Here is a 22,197-nt window from a genome sequence, read left to right as displayed (position 1 = left end):
ATCATTCCCTCGCTCACTTCCCCCTCCCTCCCCCCCTCCCTTCCTCTCTCCCTCCCTCCCCCCCTCCCTCCCTCCCTCCCTCCCTCCCTTCCCTTCCTCTCTTACTCCCCCCCTCCCTCCCTCCCCCTCCCTCCCTCCCTCCCCCCCTCCCTCCCGCCCTCCCTCACTACCTCCCTCCCTCTCTTCCTCCCTCTCTTCCTCTCTCTCTCTCTCCCTCCCCCCTCCCCTCTCCCCTCCCCCCCCACCCTCACCCCCCCCCCCCCCCCCCTCACCATCTCCTTGAAGGCGTTCTCCAGGGCCCCCACCACCAGGCTCTCGTGTTGGATCTTCTTCTCCATGAAGTAGCGCGGCGGGGGGGTGCAGCAGGGGGCCCCCGCCTGCCCGCCGGGGGCCCCCGCGGCCCCCGCAGCGAGGTGGCCCTGCAGAGGGACCTCGCGGAGCCGGGCTCCAGGGGGGGCGGGTTAAGCTCCTCCCCCAGCACGATGGGCGCGGCCCGCGGCCCGTGCAGCACGTCCACCACCGGCTGCAGGTGGCCCGCCAGGTGGTGGTGGAGGAGGCGGGACGCCATGATGGCCACGCCCGAGCCCGCGTGGCCGTCGAACAGCGCCCAGTAGTGGTAGAACAGCCCCTCCCGCTCCTGCACACAGAGGGGGGGGAAACAAACGCACCCGCGGTGAGGAGAGCGGCAGAGCGAAGAACGTCTGCTTAACACGTCGAACTTCACTGAAGACGACTCGAATAGAGATACTTATACACTGGTATTGCTAAGTGATGGTTATTCGTAAAAAATACAACTCGGGACGTCATAATAATCATTTTCGGGATATGACAACTTTTTTGTACTTTATGTCCGGTTCTTGTTGTGATTTTAGAGCATAAAAGAGCGGGAAGAGAGCAAGACTAGAAATACAAACTATGTGCACTTAAACAATTATCAATGCCTGAGAAACTCTGTAGTAACTAGTAGTTACTGTTACTCTGAGTAACTCAAGAGTAACTCTTACTCCCCTGTGGATAATTGTCTCATTGACGAGGCATTCCGCAAACTAATGAAATAGGAGACGAGGAGACGCTCTGATGGTCTCAATTCAGTGAGAGATGAACCAGGAGCAGATACAGATATATTTGAACAGATATTATTACAGTGTAACCCCCCCCACACACACACACACACACACACACACACACACACACACACACACACACACACACACACAGACACACACACACACACACACACACACACACACACACAAACACACACACAGAGACACACAGAGACACACAGACACACACACACACACACACACACACACACACACACACACACACACACACACACACACACAGACACACAGACACACACACACACACACACACACACACAAACACACACACAGAGACACACAGAGACACACAGACACACACACAGACACACACACACACACACACACACACACACACACACACACACACACACAGAGACACACAGACACACACACACACACACACACACACACACACACACACAGACACACACACACACACACACACACACACACACACACAGACACACACACACACACAGACACACACACACACACACCTCGGTGGCGGGCTCCATCTGGAGGAGGCCGTGTCCGTTGGGCAGCGTGTTGCGTCGCAGGGTGCTGGGCGTCCCACTGGGCGTGCCGCCGGGGGTCCCGGTGGGGGTCCCTCCGGGGGTCTTACTGGGCCCGCCGGGCGTGGCCGGGGGCGTGGCCGGCGGGCAGAAGCTGACCGGTCTCCGGCGGACCCCGACCATCTCGCAGCTGGCCTGGTCCTCGTTCAGGGCGCTCTTCCCCGCGTTGATCACCCTGGGGGGGGGGGGGGGGGCATGTTCAGGTCAATGCTGGATCAAGAACAGATGAACCAGAGGAACCAGAAGAACCAGAGGGACCAGAGGAACCAGAGGAACCAGAGGGACCAGAGGGTGAGGACTCATGGTCCGTGGTCGTCCAGCCGGTAAGATGTTTATTGTGCTTTAAGTGAACATATGGTAGGACGGTAGACGGTAGGTAGCTTTAGGAAAAATATAACTCTGAGTGGACATTAATACATGATCTATTATAGTATCAGACATTATCTAATACAACTATTATATATTAAGCATCTCCATGTAAAATGGAGATGCTTAATACATAGTAGTTGTATTAGATAATGTATGATACTATAATAGATCTGAATTCAGATTTTGAGGTGAGGTGACTTATTTCCAATCGTCACTCTATATTAAAACACAAACAGTTTTTCAAAATGAAAAACTAAATACTTTTAGTTGCAAATTCCCTCAGGTTCTGGTCCATTTTACGATACTAACATGTGCTATTCTGTTCCTAATGTTCACCATCCAGGCCTCCAGTTCAGCGATGGTAGAAAAGGAAAACCTTAAAGGCAAGTGACTGATCAGCAGAAAAGGATTGTAAACGTCAACGCTATCGATTCCTTCACAAAAACCAAAGCCGTTTTTATCCACAGTGACTTACGAGTGAGGCTGAACCTCAACCGTCAGAGATCCTAACTACCGCACGGCGGCGAGAAAAAATGAGTGAGACGGCACTTTAAAAGCCTCTAAGTCTTCTTGTGTCCTTGGGGGGGGCCGTTGAACGGGGAAGACAGACCGCCAGACCATAATAAGGGAGGAAATATCCACCGTAACATCGATAAGGACGATGTCATTCATCAAAGCAGTGACAGACTTTCACCAGGACATTGGAGACGGTTTCGCCACTCCATCGAATACTCCAGTTAAACCACATGGATATAAACAGACACACTAATATATTGTGAAGGGATAGAATAACAGTACAATCACTGTTGCATTAAGAGCTCCTATTTCAGCATCAGGTGTGCTGGTTCCTAACCTGACTTAGCCATCTCAGCATCTAGCCATCGTGACATCTCTTAACTAGCCCTTCGAGGTGATGTGGGTTAGCGTTTAAGAGCGGTTATTGGGGTGAAATATGGGAGAAATGTCATTGCCATCAGTCGGCTATCAGTGAGTATAATGGACAGAGGGAATGTCTGTTCCCAGTCGACAGCGTCTGTCTCGGTATGAGACGATTCCGCCGGCTCCCAGCTCATCTCTAACCAATCCCGACATCACAATGGTGGAACAAACACAGCGAGCGAGCAGAAAGGCAAGGGGACGTTCTTTAGTTTGACCATCTTGCTCTCCCCTGCTTCGAGCCTCAGTGTATAACCGTGTGGCCAAACGGAGAGCATTCGACGGCTCTTCGAGTCGTCAAACCGACTGCAATGTCCTCGTGAAAGCCTGCCACTGCTTTGATGTAGGACTACGTCGTAACCGATGTTACAAAGGATATTTCCCTCTTATTATGGTCTGTCCGCTCCCTCTCGCTAAGACTCGGGGATCTAAGCCTGGGTGAGGTGAGCTGACAGGAGACCGGTGTGTTGCCTGTCATAGACGCGACGTGGGCGTTGGAGCGGGCGGCCGGAGTGCGATGGAGCGTGCGGAGGTAGACCTCGCGGCGTTCTCTCAGCGTTAGACAGAACCCCCCCACCCCAGAACCCCTCGCATGACACAGCATCACATCGCCAGGGGAGCAGAGAGAGGGAGAGAAGACGATGATGTAATAGTGTGGTTTCCATGGAGACCGGCGATGTGCAGCCGGGGAGCACAATGGAGGTGTTTTAATCACAGATTCAGCACCACTAGTGACCTCACACAGCAGAGAGAGAGAGAGAGCGGGAGAGAGAGATCTCATTTTACTGACTGGCGAGAGTGGGTTGATGTCAGGAGACAGTGTGGATCGGCAGAGCGGTTGTGGAGTATTATTGATCACGGGAGAGACCCCGGCGGCCACCCAGAATCCCACCCAGAGTCCACATGTCACCGTTGAAACCTGAACCGTCGAAACTAAACCCTCACCACACTCACAAACACTACAGCATTACTCCAGATCATGCTCGCATCTTTACACGTCCTTGATACGAGTTCACTATGTACCATGCAGCCTTTTGTCAGGGAGAAGGCACTTCGATCAAGAGAGACGAACACAGAATCACACAGAGGCAGGCTATAGCAGCAGGTCAGACGTCTTAACGCCTGGCGGCATGCTTGGGTCGTGTGTGTATGCTGTGATCTGATCCATGTTATGATCCTAACGTGTTATTAACGTGTTATTGACACGGGCTGAGGTGGGGACACAGCGTGACGTCATAGCCTATACAAACAGGTGTGGCATGACATCATCATCCTGAAGCGAAGCCCCCCTGAGCATGATGAGTGCGGGATGGCGGGTGGGGGGTCGAGGGTCGACTACTTACTCGGCGTAGCCGGTGGCCCACGGTAACCGCTCGGTCTCCCGCACGGTCAGGATGGGTCTGGCGGCGTGGTCGGCCGAGCACTCCACCTCGTCCGGCGTCAGCCCCAGGAAGCCCGCTCGGGTGTACGGGAACTTGAGGGGCAGGTGGGAGCCGCCGTGGTCCCCGCCGTGAGGATGACCGCCCCCACTAGTCATGACACCCCCCATGAAGTTGGCCACCGCGGACTTGACTCGCGTAAGCATGTTGGCGCTGCGTCGCGGCGGAAGCGGCAGGTTTTCCGCGGGGCGACGCGCGGCGCCGCGACTCCCCTTTCCCGAGTTTCCCCCCAGCTCGACTGCGATGCAACGGCCAACCGAGACCCCCCACACCCGTTAACCGGACGGTTTCACGGTTTCATCCGTTGGCGACGGGGTTGCGGTGATGACAACGTTGCTGTTGGTGATGATGATGATGATGATGATAACAGCTCTTAGTCCTCATGGAAGCGGAAATGCATTTGGAGATTAGCGGGTCATGTGATACCCCGGGTTGGCTTTGGTGGAGAGCTGCTTATCCTCCCGACGGGAGGTGCAGTGGTACTTCTCGCGAGAATTGGAGCCGCTTTCACGCAACGTCAACCAGGAGGAGAGGCTCTGATCCGAGGTGTGTGTGGCATGTCTTCAGAACCACATATTAGGATCACGGGGTAAATTATAATATATAATATTGGCTATAATGTAGGATAATAAAGGGTTAATTACTTAACTAATTACTTTAGTCTTTTCTGTAGATAAACAAGTCGTTATGATCAATTACAATTACAATTAGGGCATCTAGCTTTATTTATCCAAAGCGAGTTTATTATTATTTTATTTTATTATTATCCTGATCAATTATCTTAAGAAACTTTCTCTGAGTCCGAGTGGAATGGTCTTCAGCAAAACCAGTGTATGCAATACTAATTTTATAAATGTGTTGGAAAAAAAAGTACACCGCAGAACAGTATGCATTCTGCAAAAAGCAAGTGCCTCTTTTGACAATAGAGAACAATAGCCACTAGGGTGCGCCAGAAGACCGAGGCGCGGATAGTGTAGCGAAGTGATTCTCAAAACTATGTTTTACGGATGTACACTGTAACAGCCACAATGTCAATTTTTTATATTTTGAGTTAATGTTTTGTATTTTATAGGATTATTATTAAGATTGCAAATAACCATAGACCCATAAGGCTTCCGTAGAGTCATGGCGTCAGAAGTAGTGACATCATCTTCATCTTCATCTTCATCGTCATCCGCTTATCCGGGGTCTGGTCGCGGGGGGAGCATCTCAAGCAGGGGGCCCCAGACTTCCCTTACCCGGGCCACATTGACCAGCTCTGACGGGGGGATCCCGAGGCGTTCCCAGGCCAGTGTTGAGATATAATCTCTCCACCTAGTCCTGGGTCTTCCCCGAGGTCTCCTCCCCACTGGACGTGCCTGAAACACCTCCCAAGGAAGGCGCCCAGTGGGCATCCTTGCCAGATGCCCGAACCACCTCAGCTGACTCCTTTCTAAGTAAAGGAGCAGCGGCTCTAATCCGAGTTCCTCACGGATGTGTGACATCATGCGCAGGAAAAAGGTGCTAGGGTCCTACGGAGCAACACAGTTGCCAAGTGTTGTGACAGAGAATTGGAAAGGCAATGCTACATGCTGGTCTATTGGATAGGGATCACAACCGAATGGTTAGCAGAACACCGGCCTACAGGGTATCTACCTGTAGGCCACCCTCTAGCAAGACGTCAACTGAACCCCTTGTTTTGTAGCTCTGTGACCTTTTTTTTTTGGGTTAAAGTTCTCCACCCTGCTCATGTTTCTTTGTGTTCGTGTTGAAACACACACAAAGGCCCAGCTGCCAACACGTACGCACACACACACACACACACACACACACACACACACACACACACACACACACACACACATACACACACAGCCCACACAACGCAGGACCACACACGCTGACTTCGCCCACACTACCACGCCCATCTCAGCAATATTCCGGGCGTCTACATTTTAGTCTTTGTTTTGTAGCTCGAAGGTGTGTTATCCGTTGAATCTATTTTTAGTGGATGGAATCATGCGTATCAAAGATTTAATCGTTTATGGCAAATGTTGATTCACTTTAGTTTGGCGGCGTGGTTCCACTCTTTCCTGTTGCTCCCCTGCGGTAGGATTGAGAGCGTGGCAGACGTCAGATACTGAAACCGACAGCGTACCAACACGTGGAGGAGCGCTACACGATCCCCCGTGGGGTGGTTCAACAAGTTGCATACTATACAGAGCCGAACCAGAGCAGGTCGAAAGGCGGGTGGTGGTGGTGGTGGTGCTGTTGATGGTGTGCTGGTGGTGAAGGCTGGTGGTGTTGGTGGTAGAGGCTGGTGGTGTTGGTGGTGATGGTGGTGGTGAAGGCTGGTGGTGTTGGTAGTGGAGGTTTGTGGTGGTGGTGGTGGTGGTGGTGGAGGCTTGTGGTGGTGGTGGAGGCTTGTGGTGGTGGTGGTGGTGGTGGTGGTGGTGGTGGAGGCTGGTGGTGGAGGTAGTGGTGGTGGTGGAGGCTGGTGGTGGAGGCTGGTGGTGGTGGTGGAGGTTTGTGGTGGTGGTGGTGGTGGCGGAGGCTGGTGGTGATGGTGGTGGTGAAGGCTGGTGGTGGTGGTGGTGGTGGTGGTGGTGGTGGTGGTGGTGGTGGAGGAGTTGGAGGAGGTGGAGGCTGGTGGTGGTGGAGGAGGTGGAGGCTTGGGTGGTGGAGGGCGAAGTTCAGCTCAGCAGACTTAACAACACAGAGTGTAAGTGTGTGTTTTGGACGGAAGGTCTTAAATCAACCGCCTTTCAGGTTAGGTGCTTCTGATTGGACGGCGTTAGCTGTCAGCTGATGACTAGGGTGTCCCGCCAGAACTAGCGACACCTATTTGATCGGAAGTTCTTCGTAGGTAGTGAAAGTCGAAATGGACACTTCCACAGCTGGTTCCAGCCGGTTCCCCTAGGGCCAGGCTGACCGTCACTCCCCTGCTCGCCGATGACCTGTGTCTCCATTCACCAGAACACGATCTAAATTACTAAGTCATTATGCTCACTTCTTGAAACAATGGCGCATCTGTTGTTTTTAAAAACAGAACTAGTTAATAATTCAGCCTGTTCACTATCAAGGATTTAGGAACCTTAATGTTCAGAGTTATATTATCCTATTGTTTCTCCTCTTATCAATGCAAATCCATTTCTATGTTTACTCCTGTTTATATTGGTTAGGTACGTACAACTCAGGAACAACTGTGTTGTGACGTGCATGAAAGGGTTCTAAAGGTAAGAAAGGTAAGCCTATTTGGCCAGAGATCAGAGATATTGACCTGTTTTGTTTTCATATGACACCACTTCGAATATACCGGTTCTCAGGCAAGCTTCCTTGTTCTGTGGAACGGTAAAAATTAGATCGTGCTTTTAGTGTGTTTGATCATCTCAGCGTAAAACAGCAACAGACTTGCCCTGATGCACGTGAGGTACTCTTCCCAATGAGTGGGCCCCCAAAGGACTCGAACTGGGTTCCTCTTCCTCCCCCACCAGCACTTGATCAATACCCCAAAACCCTGATGGAATACATCTAAATTGTCTAAATCTCAAAGAATACTGGTGGATTTGTTTTGTAGCCGCTTTTTTTTAGTGTGAAAAAAGTCAGCGATAGTTCCCTGTAATGTGTATTAGGCCTATACAGTCCTGTAACCTGCAGGATATAGTCTATGTTCAGTCAGTTTAGCCTGTATGATTTAGTCTATGTGCGTTCCACCCCACCAGAGCTCTCTTGGCCTCACATTTCTTTACAGGCTTGTTACTGTTTGAGAGCTATAAACGTATAAACAGCCATTTTAATCCATTGGGAACATTTTAAAACTGGAGCTGATTTAATTGGATTTTCGTCAGGCCATTGTTGAGGGATGAGTCGACTACTTTACATTGCTGTCATTCGGAGATTGAACACCTACTGAATATACAACATCTTTCCAGTCTAAAAAAAAACATGAGCCACCAAAGGAAGAGACTTATTCTGTGGGAAACACTGAACATAAAGTTAAACTGATACACGAGCGCTGGGCTGTCCCCACCTGGCTGTTTGGTAGTTGACTCATGAAATGGGGACTACGGTAAACTTTATGATTTGGCAATTTGGTGGAATGAAATTAACTACGTGTTTCACTGCGTGCAGGGACGAATCTCCAGGTCGTTATCCTAGAGAGATCCAGTTCTTTTTGGAGGGATTCCTGTTTCGCCTTCGTCATCATTGGGAAAGAGTCAACACGTCGGAATGCCCTCGATTCAACCCCGTATAATGTGTGTGACGCCAGTTCCTTCTCACTGATTCCAGGAATAACAACTTCCGGGAAGATGTTGACATTTTCCCACAATCTCAAGTGTTTCAAACGTTTGGATATACTTCTGGGATGGATTTGGTTGGTAGTTGGGGGAGATATAAATAGATATCTTTATACAGCAAGGCAATACTGCAGTTAAAACTGAATGAATATGTAAATAAACACCCAAATATGACATATGCAAAAGTAGAATACACACTGCATTTAAAAGGCAACAATAATATTAGATTTATTATATGTGTTCAAGATTTACAAAGGACACAATTCAGCAAATAATACACACAGAAGGCATGTTATATAGTAGTGGATATGCAAACACATTGAGAACTTATATAGAAAAACATAAAAACAAAAACAAACATATAGGCCTACAGGTGGACCAGTAATACACACACAATCTCTTGAGAGCAAGTTTTAGCTCCCTTTGAGTGTTACAAGTTCCTGTACTGTATTGTGAGTACATTAACCTATATAACATCTATCATGAAGTGAATATAACTTCCCCTTCCCCTATATCATCACACCACAGTGACATATTAGTGACTGGTATTATTGATAACCTTGTTGTCATCACAACAACATGCTTCTGGTATGGCCCTCCCCCTCTCATCCTCTCATATTGCTTTTAAGCAGCGCTGAGGAAGTAGAAGCGTCATTAGGTGACGGCCGGGATGATGGTGCTCCTCTCGTTCCTGTTGGCTCTCAGCCTAGTCTCAGAGCTGCTCGCTGGACCGCTGCCCAAGCGAGATGCCCTGGACCGCTCGGAGGTCCGCTGCTCTCAGGTAAGACACATTCCACCAGCTCCTGCAAGCTCATGCAACTGGCGAATTGCTACTTAAATGTAATGGTCAATTTGTTTTGTATTCCATCATTGAATCAATGCAATGTAGGTTTTATTTCCAACTCAATTAATTTACATGAATAATTGAGGATCCGAATACACTCAAACCATCTAGTACCTGGTTTTAATTAAATTAATTATTAAAAATCAATTCATTATATAACGAATTGAAATATCGATAAGTGCAGGTCAGCTGGCTGGTTTCACGACACCAGCTGTTTACGACAGCAGCTGATCTTCATCCAGATGATGTAGATCACCTGGGAAGCGGGTTACATGGTTGGAAATAAACACCGCACCGAGCAAGTAGACGCTGCCAGAACCGAATCAACCAATGGAAGTTCAAACCACATAGAAAGGAAGACAATGCGAGGGAAAATAGGTAAATAAGTTTCGCACACCGACCTGTGTGCGTAATTGGCGCGCGCCGCGGGAACTCCAGACTGGAGAGCTATGTGAGAGAGGGAGACCTCACCTTACCTTATCTTACCTTACCTCTGGAGCTCTCCAATAAACAGCCTTTCATGAATCCTCTGTAAGAACTGTCACAGACTAACTTTAGCCTTATGCACCCTGAACCGACTCGTTTACATGAATCCATAAATGGGCTCAACCTGACAGGTTTCAAACTAGTCCATGTGATCAAAAACGGTGTCCTCTCTCCATATGAGACCCAGAGACCCGGCAGAAGATCCGCTCCATCCGCTTAGAGCGTCAAGCAGATATTGAAAAGTGATCAAAGGACATCAAGTGTGATTTATTTATTTTTTTAATCATTCGACCGATCTAGCCAATCATTTACAGGCCTATCCATTTTTTTTTTCCTGCGTCATCTTCCAAAACAGACTTTTTTCGTGTCACTGCATCCAGTCCGGTCCCATCACGTCCAGGGATGTTTTATCTGCTTGTATTTAACGGCGATAAACCTAGGTCATCCTAGGTTTATAACCATAATTGACGCAGGCTGATGGGCTACAGGCAGGGACATGTCAGGTTTTGCATTTCGTATGTGGCTTGCTCAAATTTTTTCCTTGGGCACTTAAAAGTAGTGTGTCATTTGTAATAGTTTGGGGGTTAAACTATTTCAAATAATACTTGCGCGTTGTGAGATCAAAGGAGTTTCGTCCCTGGTCTGCAATTACTGACGCTGGCGTTTAGTCACGAATACTACTCAGTTAGTCCACCTTGATTCATCTTGTAGAACTAAGATACCGATGTATTTAAATTGTGAACATGTACCTATGGGAAACTCATTGATGATTATCATCTGGTGTGATTGTGCACAACGAACTACACACAGAGCGCACTGTGCCATGAGGATGTGTTTAACGCGCTGTGGAAAACCCCTTCTGCTCGGCTGATTGCTTTGTGTGTTTCCCTTTCAAAACAAGCAACATTTTGCCTTCGATAAAAACGAATAACAGTCGGGTGAAAGTGAGAAATTGTGAAAGAGCGTTTAAAATAAATGGAAACAGCTCTACACTGAAGCTTACTTCATGTTTTTGTTTATCTTTACTTCCCTGCAGGGTCTGCAGTGCAAAGCAAAGCAACACAGTGAGTACTGAGTCCTTACAGCAAACTGGACAACAAACGTCTCTATAATGTTTCTGATGAATCGTCAAGACATGTCACGTCTGCCTGCTGTTGGTGTCTAGTTTGGAGATGTATTTCAATTTAAAATTTAAAATGCATTAAACGGGGGTTCACACCCCAACACATACAGTGGCAGGTGGGGGCAGAGAATGTTAGTATGACTAAATTAACTTAGTTTGTCACTAGGTTCATTTCTTTATTTGAAACAGAATTGCTGATATCCATGATCCGAGAAATGAAAACGATTGCATCCAATGATCTGTCCAAACCAGGATCCCTGTTCTGTATCGATCTTTGCACAGTAAAAAGATGATTATGTAGCTTTGATTATGTGTGCATGGTTATGTCGCTTTGTATGATAGAGACGCATCCATTTCCTAATGAGCGGAAACGTGACCCACGATCAACGTCCAAGCCTGTTTAGTCGTTACGCCCCAGGTCAAAACACCCCACCGCTGCACACACACACACACACACACACACACCGTGCTCCGCCTGTTTCTGACTGTGACCCGAGTGTGTTTTGTGTCGGGTTGTCCGCAGACCCCTTCTCCTCCTCTCCGTGCCGGAGTCCTCCTGAGGGCGCGCGGACCCCCAACGTCACCCTCTCCTCCGCCCTGCACTGCTCGGGCGCTCAGAGGTGCTCCCTGCAGCTGGTCGTGTCCACCTCCTTGATCCTCACCGGTAGGGGTCCACGCAGTGGCTGTTCACAACGCTCGTGGAGAGGATGTTTTTTTGCACGTGTTGTTGTTGTTAAGTGGCGTACTGCTGTGTGTTTTAGAACCAGTGCACGGCCTTACCATCTGCGTCCAGGCGCCGGGACGCACGGCGAGGTGTGAACAAGTCCACTTCTCGAAGTCCTCCAGGAAACGGATGGAAGGATCTCTGGTAGGGTTCTGCTCTTTAACCTCGTTGTAACATCAGGACATCCCCTCGTTATCACCTGTTTATGGCAACAACCTGCCGTCACCTCTATATCACCTCGTAACATCTCCCCGACATCCCCTCGTTATGACACTACCCCGCCCTCACCTCGTTATAACATCAGCCCACCCTCCCCTAGTCAGGGCCGTCGGACTGCGGGGACAAAGGGGACAGTTGTGGGGGGGCCCAAGGCAGAGGGGGGGCCCAAGGCAGAGGGGGGGCCCAAGGCAGAGGGGGGGCCCCTGGAAAAAAAAAAAAAAAAAAAAAAATTATCCACCGGCCACGTCTCTCCCCCCCCCGTCAACAATCGCTCCACCCCCCCCGTCAACAATCGCTCCACCCGCCCCCCTCCCCCCCCCCCCCCCAACAATCGCTCCACCCCCCCCATCAACAATCGCTCCAAACCCCCCCCCCCCGTCAACAACTGAGCGCAGGGGGGTCCATCAGTACTTATAGTATAGGGGCCCAGGATTTGGTGCTACGGCCCTGCCCCTAGTTATATCATCACGCCGCCCTCACCTCGTTATAACATCACCCCACCCTCACCTCGTTATAACATCACCCAACCATCACCTCGTTATCACCTTGCTATAACATTACCCCACCATAACCTAGCCATCAGCTCATTATCACCTCATAATATTACACCATTCAACATCACCATCTCCTCGTTAAACATCTCCACCTTATTACCATCCTTATTACTGCCCTATTCTGAAACATTACATGGAGACGCTGCAAAGGAGCATGAACCCTAAGAGAACTACCACAACGTTTATCCACCTTAAATTAAGATGCATTTCCCTTTAATGTCTTCTCGTGAGCGGTGAGGGGACTAACTTGGGAAAAGCCAAACAAACTCTTAACTTCATTAATCTTAACCCATTCGACAATCACAACATGTATCTAGCCTGAATTAATAAAAAAAAGTATTTTTCCGTTATCCCATCGCGTTTAATATTTCATCCCCGGGGCGCGTTAAATCCCGGGTTTCGGTACCAGTCCCTGTGGGGAATAGGAGCTCCACATAATGAGCTGAGTCACGACATTGTCTGGTCTGAAGGAATGTGAGTGACTGGTTTTACGTGCGTATGAGCACAGGCTTCCCTCCCTCCCGAATGAATACAGGGTGGGGGTGACGCAGCACTTTAGACAATAACAATGGCGTAACAAAGGTCACATGGCTCTTCCTGGTTCTTTGGTTACGTAACTCACGTTAGACACTGAGTTCAAAGATTGCAGACGGTGACTCATCCAGAGTTCAACCAGTTTATGTTTTTGTTTTTTTTATATTTATTTAAGCAGGTAAAAGTCATTGACACTCATTGAGATTCAAAAATACATTTTCTAAGAGGGACCTGGCCAAGAAGGCAGCATAAAACAAACAAATACATTTAGGTTTGTGCAAACAAAAACACACAATTTCCCAAAATTAAAAGGAAGTTTTGAGATTTCATAGTGAACTAAATTGACACAGGAACTTTAGTTCACTAACCCTAAACGTATACCTCAAACGTATATAGAATTTTAAAGTGTGTGTGTGTGTGTGTGTGTGTGTGTGTGTGTGTGTGTGTGTGTGTGTGTGTGTGTGTGTGTGTGTGTGTGTGTGTGTGTGTGTGTGTGTGTGTGTGTGTGTGTGTGTGTGTGTGTGTGTGTGTGTGTGTGTGCTCCAGGTGAAGGTGACCAGCCAGTCTGTCGGGGTCTCCCCGGGCCAGGAGGCCAGGGTGAGGGTTCACATGGTGCCTGAGCTCTGTGGCAGAGGCTGGACCGGAACCTTCCACGCTCCAGGTAGGAGAAGGTATCACACACCCACGCTGGATTTGTACCGACCGTTGGACATCCTCTGTTATAGATTCAGGGCATTTAGCAGAAGCAGCTCAAGCTGCCAGATCTAGTTACTCTCAGTGAATTTAAAGCTGTTGTAAAGAGTTTGATGTCGGACTCCATTGAAAATTGCAAATGTTTTAGTCAATGATCTAAATGTATTATTACTATTGCACTTAGTATTGAACTTGTACTTCGTCTTGTGATTTATGTTGGAACTGTGTACTAGTGTCCATCTTGGCCAGGTCTCTCTTGTAAAAGTGATTTTAATCTCAATGAGACTAAACCTGGTTAAATAAAGGATATAATAATAATAATAAATTTAGCAGACGCTTTTATCCAGAGCGATTTACAATAAGCACATTAGTCAGAAGAAAGAGAAACGACAATATATCGCTGTCGGTACAGTAAGGATGTTTATTGAACCAAGTGCCAAGCACTAACAATCGCTAGGTTAACCCATTCCCCGTACACAACAAAGCTATGATTCAGATGTTATAATCTGGGTCAGATGGGCATGAGGAATCCGTGACAATTTATTGCAGAGGCAACATTTGTTTCACATTCTCTTTGGCACGCTTATTGTAGTAAGCCATCATATTCTAATCAGCCCCCCAGTCCTCCCGTAACTGCAGGCCCAGTAGGAAGTAGAGATATGAATTGTGTCATTAGCGTGAACTATTTCCATGATGTAAACAAATGAGGCCATTAGAATGAGTTTAGGACACCTTTATCAGAGTGTGCAAAGTCCCAGTGCACGTTGCTCTTCTACGAAATCCAATCTCCAACCCGACAGTCCTACTTGCTTGTTCCAAGCAGTTCTCATGAATATCATTATCAAATGGCTGAATGACTCTTGTATGTTCCCAGAATGCAGCAGCGGTGATCTCCGAGAAAAAGTCCCACAATGCATCAGTAAGTTGTGTACTCTACAGCCTGAACACACGTTTACACTGCACACATGCGTGTTACACGCCGTCACCTGAAATATTATTCTGGAGTGTACTTGAGCTAATTATGCTTGTATGCATATATACACTATACATTACTCTGAATGCACCAAGTTTGATCAAGCCTTATTAAGTCTTTTTCCTTCCCTTTCGTCTCTTCCTCTCTCTGTCTCTCTTTCTGTCTGTCTCTCTGTCTCTCTGTCCCCCCCCCCCCCCCAGCTGGTAGTCTCCATTACTCTGTCCTCCAAAAGGAAAGCAAGCTGGTGGTGTCTGTGTCGGACATGTTGGACGACCAGGACTACCGGCTCAGGCTCTGCCTAGAGAGCTACGTCTGCTCTGGGACGGGGGCTGTCGCCCTGGTAGGTCACCATGGCAACGGTGTGTGTGTGTGTGTGTGTGTGTGTGGGCGTGAGTGTGTGTGTGTGGGCGCGAGTGTGTGTGTGTGGGGGCGCGAGTGTGTGTGTGTGTGTGTGTGTTCAATCGTTTCAGGAAGTTATTATCTTCGTTTCATTCACCCAAAAGATAAGTTCAGTTGAACAAATTGAAAAATGCCCTTTTAAATAGAGTTTGATTTACACACACGCACGCACGCACCAAGTCATCCGAGTCTTCTTCTCCCTCTAGATAAAGAAGGAGGAGGCGGTGAAGGAGGTTTCTCTCTCCTTCTCCCGACCAGTGCCCTGTCTATGCATTGAGGTGAGGCTCTCTCTATGCTCTAGTCTTCCTCCTCATCGTAGATCACCCCCCGAGCCCCCAGGCTCACAGACCTGATGGGGGTCGATATCCAGAACCTCTCGACTGGGCGTCAAACCAACCAAGTGTTTGAAAGACAACACCTGCTGCTCACTCACCTGTCTCCTAGTCCGGGCCCCCGGGCCAAGCTAGACGACCCCCCCCCCAGACCCCCTCCCCCCTCTCCAGCCTCCCCCTTGTCTGACCGCTGCTCTCTCTCCCACAGGGCTGGTCAGCCGTGATGGACGCTCCCAGGGTGCGAGTCTGTCCCTTCAGAGACCGTAAGTATTACTCTAGATTTTAAAGAATATAATTATAGAAGTACTAGTTAATTTTCTGTGATGACGATGATGACGAAGCCGTCGTCATTACAGATGACGTTGTTTTGTTAAACTCTTTCATTAATCGTCCTTTCTAAAATATGAGACCTCTCTCTGTCTTACCTTAATTTGACTTCCCTACTGTACAGAAAGCGATATATTGTTGTTGCTCTTTCTTCTGACAAATTAACTCATTGTAGGTCGATTTTGGATAAAAGCGCCCGCTAAATGTAAATGTCATCCAAGGATTCAAAAATGACAAACTTTGTACTTACCGTCCGTTTCGTTTCCCCCCCTGCCATAGATACGGACCAGTTGTGGTTCGGGGTGACCTTTGACCCAATGGAACAGGAGCTGTCATGGCAACCGGCGTGCCCGGTGGACGTGGTGGTGTCGCTGTGTCAGATTGGGGCAGAGGACGTCTGTGAGGACCTCCCACACGCCAACCAGACCACCCGCACCAGCAAGGTCGGTCTCGCTCATTGGTCCTCGGGTTTTACAGACGAAACCTCATTGGCCGTCGTGTTTTACAGTCCTAACCTCATTGGTTTCCTGTTTTAGAGCCATAACCTCATTTGTCGTCATGTTTTAGATACCTAACCTCATTGGCCATCGTGTATGATACTTAATCCCCATTGGCCGTCGGGTTTAGGAGTCCGTACCTCATTGGTTTTGTGTTTTTAGAGCCGTAACCTCATTGGTCATTGTGTTTTACAGCCCTACCCTCATTGGCCATCGTGTTTTAGGGTCCTACCCTCATTGGCCGTTGTGTTTGACGCTTAATCCTCATTGGCCGTCGTGTTTAAGAGTCCTAACCTCATTGGCCGTCGTATTTTATAGTCCTAACCTCATTGGCCGTCGCTTACGACGCTTAATCCTCATTGGCTTTCGTGTTTTCGATTTCTAACCTCATTGGCTGTCGTGTTTTAGAGTCTTAACCTCATTGGCCGTCGTGTTTTAGGGTCCTTACCTCATTGGTGGTTGTGTTTTCGAGTCATAACCTCATTGGCCGTGGTGTTATAGACTCCTAACCTCATTGGGCGTTGTGTTATAGACTCCTAACCTTATTGGGCGTTGTGTTATAGACTCCTAACCTCATTGGGCGTTGTGTTATAGACTCCTAACCTCATTGGGCGTTGTGTTATAGACTCCTAACCTTATTGGGTGTTGTGTTATAGACTCCTAACCTCATTGGGTGTTGTGTTTCAGGTGAAATTCACTAAGGTGGACGCCAACCCTCATCTCTGTGTCAAGGTGAGTCTAAACCCTCCATCTGTGTTTTCATTCTGGTCTAGTGACTAGAATATGATGCATGACTGTAATCTTGGGTTTGATCAGATTGATCCCATCCAATGTCAACGCGCAGACACTCGGTAGCCTTGAGTAGGTTGGTGATGAAAGCGCAGCTAAGGGGAGATACAGCAGGTGTGATAACATCTCAGCATACTCCAAGTAGATGCTAGACTAAGTCCAAACTTGACACACAAAATGATGTGTGATGTAAAAACCAAGAACCATATAGGGTGTGAGGAGATGGTTTCCATGTTTGGGCATGTTATGAGCCTGAGGTGGACTGCCGTTATGATTAACAGATTGAGGAACTTCGTCTGATGTCACGCCTGCGTCAGGGACGGAGAGTGGGGGGCAGCAGACTGTGGTCAGCTGTTCCCTTACGTTCTCGTCTTTCAAACGCGACGATTCTCCTCCCAAAATGTTTCACAATGTTCCACTTTAATAATGTAATCTGGGCTTGGCACCCTACACTATTATTCATCTTTTAGATATCTTTGCAGTCTTCCTGTCTGGCTTTTTCCCCCTTGAAACTTTATTTACATCCAGTATCATACTAATACTTACAAATATTTACGACTACTAAGAATTGGTTTTGATACTATTATAATCAAAACCAATGCTTCTATGTATAGTAGTAATACTGTATCCTACTAATAGTACTTATCATACTAATACTACTATGTATCATACTTGTACTACTATGTATCATACTTGTACTATATCATTCAAATGCTAATTTGACACCAATACTACTATATTGATACTCATTCTACTGCTTACCATAGTAATTATCCTACTTATACTGGTAGGCCAATACTTATATTACTTCTACTTTGTACGACTACTACCTATCATACCGATAGGCCTATGTATCATATGATGTATCTTGCATAATGTGTTTGTTTAATAGCCAAACTAATCGCAGGAAGTGCATTTCCTCGTTGCTATCCCGGTCCCTTTGCATGAGATGCATTTACACAACATTTACACAAAAAGTAAATCTTTTTTCCGATACACTTCCAGTGATTTGACGCGTCACAAGTATATCGGTAAAAAATATGAACTTTTTAAATTTAGAGACGGTATAAAAAAGTCACCTATAAATATGTGATGCCATATAGCGTTGGAGCACGATGTTGTTGTAGGGGGGGGAATTCCCTTTTTAACCGAAGCCGTCTCCTTCCTCTTTCGTTGTTCCCAGTTCACCACGGCCTCCGGGTGCTGGACCAAATGTCCCTTCAAAAAAACCAACCTCCCACTGAACCCCCCCTCACCCCAACGTCCCGTGCCCCGCGCCCGTCTGAGGCGCTACAGTCGTCCCAGCGGCCCCTGCCCGTCTCATGGGGGACCACGGACCGAACCATTTCAAAACGGGGAACCGCCGTCTTATTTTCTTGTCGCCACTTGCAAAATTATGTAAATGAATGTTTATAATTTATTGTATTTATCCGACAATGGATTCCATATTTATGGATTCTATCGCTTATTTGTATATAGATATCCATCTATCGATCTCTATAGATGTATGTATAAAACCTATTTTTTTTACATATGCAGCTCAATGACTCCACGTCTTTTGTTATACAGCTTGTTCAGTGGCTTGTTTACAGTTTGTTTGACAGCCTGTTTGACTGCTTGATTGACAGCTGTCTGTTGCTGACGTTCTGCACCTCTGCTAATCGACTGCCTCTACAAACAACTTTTCCCAGCATGAGCACAACTTGCACCTCATTTAATGTCAGCATCTGCATCCGATTTGACATAAAATATGTTTGATAACCTCATCTAGGCTTCTGTAATGCAGGCTCATGAAATGCAACAGTGGCGCCACCGGTCTGACCTCGAACGGTATTCAAACTCGCATCCGAGTCAAAGTTGAACTGAATTTTGTTTTTAATTGTCTTTTATAATGTACCAATATCTTTTGATGGTGTTGAAATGCTGCCGAACTTTCGAATGTGATATTGTGCAACCTTCTAGAATCTAGACCAAAGGTGTAGAATGTGCTCTGCCTAGAGATGAGGACTGGATAGGGCCATTGCCTTTACACAAAAGGGGATATCAGACTCAAAGTTCACCCAGAACACTGAGTTAAGCCCGAGTCATTACCCCACCCCCACAAGAGCAAGAACGCACAGGCTTTTCTTTCTGTAAGCCACCCCATCCTCCAATCTGACTGAGGCCGTTACACATTCTGATCTGCGGAACCCCTACTACAGAACCCCAACCTCCACACTGATGGAGGCTGTGTCGCATGCTGTGCCATGGTACCCCTCATTCAGCACTGCATCCCCGTCCTCCACACTTACTGAGGCTGTTATGCTTGCTTTGATACGGTTCAACTATCATAGAAACCCAGTTGTAATAAACGTCTTTCTATTGAAGATTCGAGGTCGAACCAAACTCTGTGTGTGTGTGTGTGGGAGTGCTGTAACATGCCCTCTTCTGTGAAGCTAGTGGCGTATTTACCACGCACTGAACCAGGAAGTAAGGATTATCTGTTGACAGCTGTCTCCTCCCGATGCAAATTTCCATTGTACAATTGAACCGTGGAGGAAGTTGATATTTTGGTGGACTAAGGACTTTTATTATGTTACAATGACTCGCATCGTTACTGCCTCCTCAAAGCAGGTCCGACTTGAATTCATCTTTATGGACCATAAAGCATACCGGTTGTACAGGTTTATCAAAGCAGTTGTCTGTCTGTCTGTCTTAAGTGTGCTGGTCCGAGTTTAATAAAACAATGCATTTCTAAAGCCTCCGCATCTTGGACTCAGCATTTTATCATCTGCAGCGGGATTGGTGATTGTGAACGAGAGTAATTGTGTTTTGGTAATGAGATGTTGAAATGGGTGTCATCACATCTGGGAACACGTTTGCCCGAGTGAGGAACACATCCTTCTTGTTTCGGAGAAGGCAATGTTCTTATTCGTCTGCCAAGAACATGATCTTTGAGTAAACAAGCACCTTGTACCTGGGGGGGGGGAAGAAAACAAACGGATTCTAACTTATGCGTGCGTCTAAACCACTACATCTAGCGGTGAAAGCACAGCTCTCCTCTTGGCAGTATCTTTCCACAGATTCTAATCTACACGTTCAATTCCAAACCGGTTCCATCCATTGCTCAAGGTTGGAGGACAACCAGGCCAACTCACCCTCGAAGGCTCCAGGGTTGATGGTTCCTGTTTCCGTCGCTCTGTTTCGATGGCTTGGTGGGGGAGGGTAGGACCATCAGGGAGGTGGGATGAAATCAATGCACCGAAGGAGGCTGGCCTTTTCCTGAAGCATCGATGTAAAGAGGCCTCATATGGATTGATGTAGGGTAACTCTGCTAAACATGAGTATTTAATAGAATGTCTCACTATCTCCATTCATATATAATGAGTAAGGACTCTGGGCCCATAATATATAATTTATATTATAGTAACGTATAATCGTTTAAGAGAATTAACATTGTTCTACTGGTACTTGGCTTCGGTTTTCACAGTAGATTCTGAGTTAAAAACAAACAGGCTGCACCAAAAGAAAGATGACATCTGTGAGATTATTGTTCACAATGATATATGTGGATGCTATTGGGTCAGAGTGAATTAATTTACACCTAGCCGCCTACCAGTGCAAACTATTGATGTCATAAAGTTAAGTAAAACAAAGGTAGCAACGTTTTTCCGTGATGATACCGTTTGAGAGGCAGCTCAGGAGAACAAATTGGTCAATTCTGACAACCCCTCTATGAAAAGGTCAGGGTGAATAATTAAAAACTATGGTAGTTGCACCTTATGTCCAACAGATGGTGACAAACACCGTGTGTTCTTATTGAGGGACACAAAATATTTCGTATTCTAACCCTCTCTTGGAGATGTGTTTGAGTCACACTGGAATAGTTTAAGGATTGATTCACACCAACACAATTTTTTTTTAATCTGTTTAATGGACTTACTCTACTTTACTAACTACTTTAGTAATTGTAGCAGTTGAACCTGAAACACATCACCAAGGTCTCTCTCTCTCTCTCTCTCTCTCTCTCTCTCTCTCTCTCTCTCTCTCTCTCTCTCTCTCTCTCTCTCTCTCTCTCTCTCTCTCTCTTTTCTACTACTACACTCCAAAGCCGCTATCACATGAAGACTTTGCAAAATGTGTATACCTTCATTCTCATGCTTCTAGATATGAAGTTCAGGTTTTTATTCAGTTTAATGCAATGCTTATTGCAACCATTGTACTCCATTGTCATGATAACTGTGTTGCCGTTTTCTTTAAGCAGTCTGTGAATTGGATCTAAAGGTGTTAATGATCCATTAGGATACTGTAATGACATTGTATGATATCCATATTATACGTGCCTCTCTTACCCTCCCTCTATCTCTCACATACACACACACACACACACACACACACACACACACACACACACACACACACACACACACACACACACACACACATCCACAATCTCAATTAAACTATCTCAATTCAATTAATTCATATATTTATGCCAAGGGAATACATTTAAATTTACATAAATTCATTTTGCTTTCAAAATGTCAATAACTCAATAACTAATTAGTATTCAGTGATAATGTGGAATAAGACACATTATAACGAGACACAGAAGTGTAAACCCCTCTCTCTCTCACCCTGTTGTCCTTTCAAAAGACCCCAGCGGCCGCAACGGCGTCCACAATGAGACAATGAGCGGCCGGGGATGAGCCGAACGGTGTTTTGGTGAATTCCTGGCATTCCGTCGGGGTGTTGTTCCCGCCCAGCTAATCGCAGCTTAGTGCTAAACCAACATGTTTGGCGTAGCCTCGGTCCTGCGCATTCCCACCTCACGGGAGGGACGAGAGAATATCTGGGTGGGGACGCTTTGAACGTTGACGTGCTGGGGCGATAGGGGGGGGGGAGGGGGAAGGACTTCCTCCTGAGAGATATCGGATTCAGATTGCGTATCTGAAACTGATATCTCTCAGGAGGAAGTCCCGCCCCCCTAGAGTCATGCTTCCTGTGTCCGTGAGGGTCCGC

At 47.2% G+C, this 22,197-nt stretch overlaps 2 protein-coding genes across 2 annotated transcripts in view; one reads left to right on the top strand and one right to left on the bottom strand.

Moving 5' to 3' along the window:
• LOC132447275 (protein phosphatase 1H-like) overlaps positions 1-4,898 on the bottom strand; it is a 69,136-nt gene extending 64,238 nt beyond the window's left edge. The window contains 4 exon segments of the mRNA XM_060037836.1: positions 273-400; positions 403-637; positions 1,607-1,856; positions 4,330-4,898. Of these exon segments, the coding sequence (XP_059893819.1) occupies positions 273-400; positions 403-637; positions 1,607-1,856; positions 4,330-4,571 (855 nt within the window). The 5' untranslated portion in view covers positions 4,572-4,898.
• Positions 4,899-9,323: 4,425 nt separating this feature from the next.
• On the top strand, positions 9,324-19,943 carry il17rel (interleukin 17 receptor E-like). Its single transcript, XM_060037842.1, has 12 exons — positions 9,324-9,483; positions 11,069-11,096; positions 11,679-11,819; positions 11,917-12,023; positions 13,733-13,847; positions 14,754-14,798; positions 15,053-15,192; positions 15,458-15,529; positions 15,792-15,846; positions 16,190-16,353; positions 17,095-17,139; positions 18,380-19,943. Exons 1-12 carry the CDS (start codon positions 9,373-9,375, stop codon positions 18,596-18,598), a joined length of 1,242 nt encoding a protein of 413 aa, XP_059893825.1. The 5' UTR covers positions 9,324-9,372; the 3' UTR covers positions 18,599-19,943.
• The last annotated feature ends 2,254 nt before the right edge of the window (positions 19,944-22,197 follow it).

The sequence above is a fragment of the Gadus macrocephalus genome, chromosome 19 (genome assembly GCF_031168955.1).
Source record: "Gadus macrocephalus chromosome 19, ASM3116895v1".
Taxonomy (NCBI): domain Eukaryota; kingdom Metazoa; phylum Chordata; class Actinopteri; order Gadiformes; family Gadidae; genus Gadus; species Gadus macrocephalus.
This window is presented reverse-complemented; position numbering and strand designations above follow the sequence as displayed.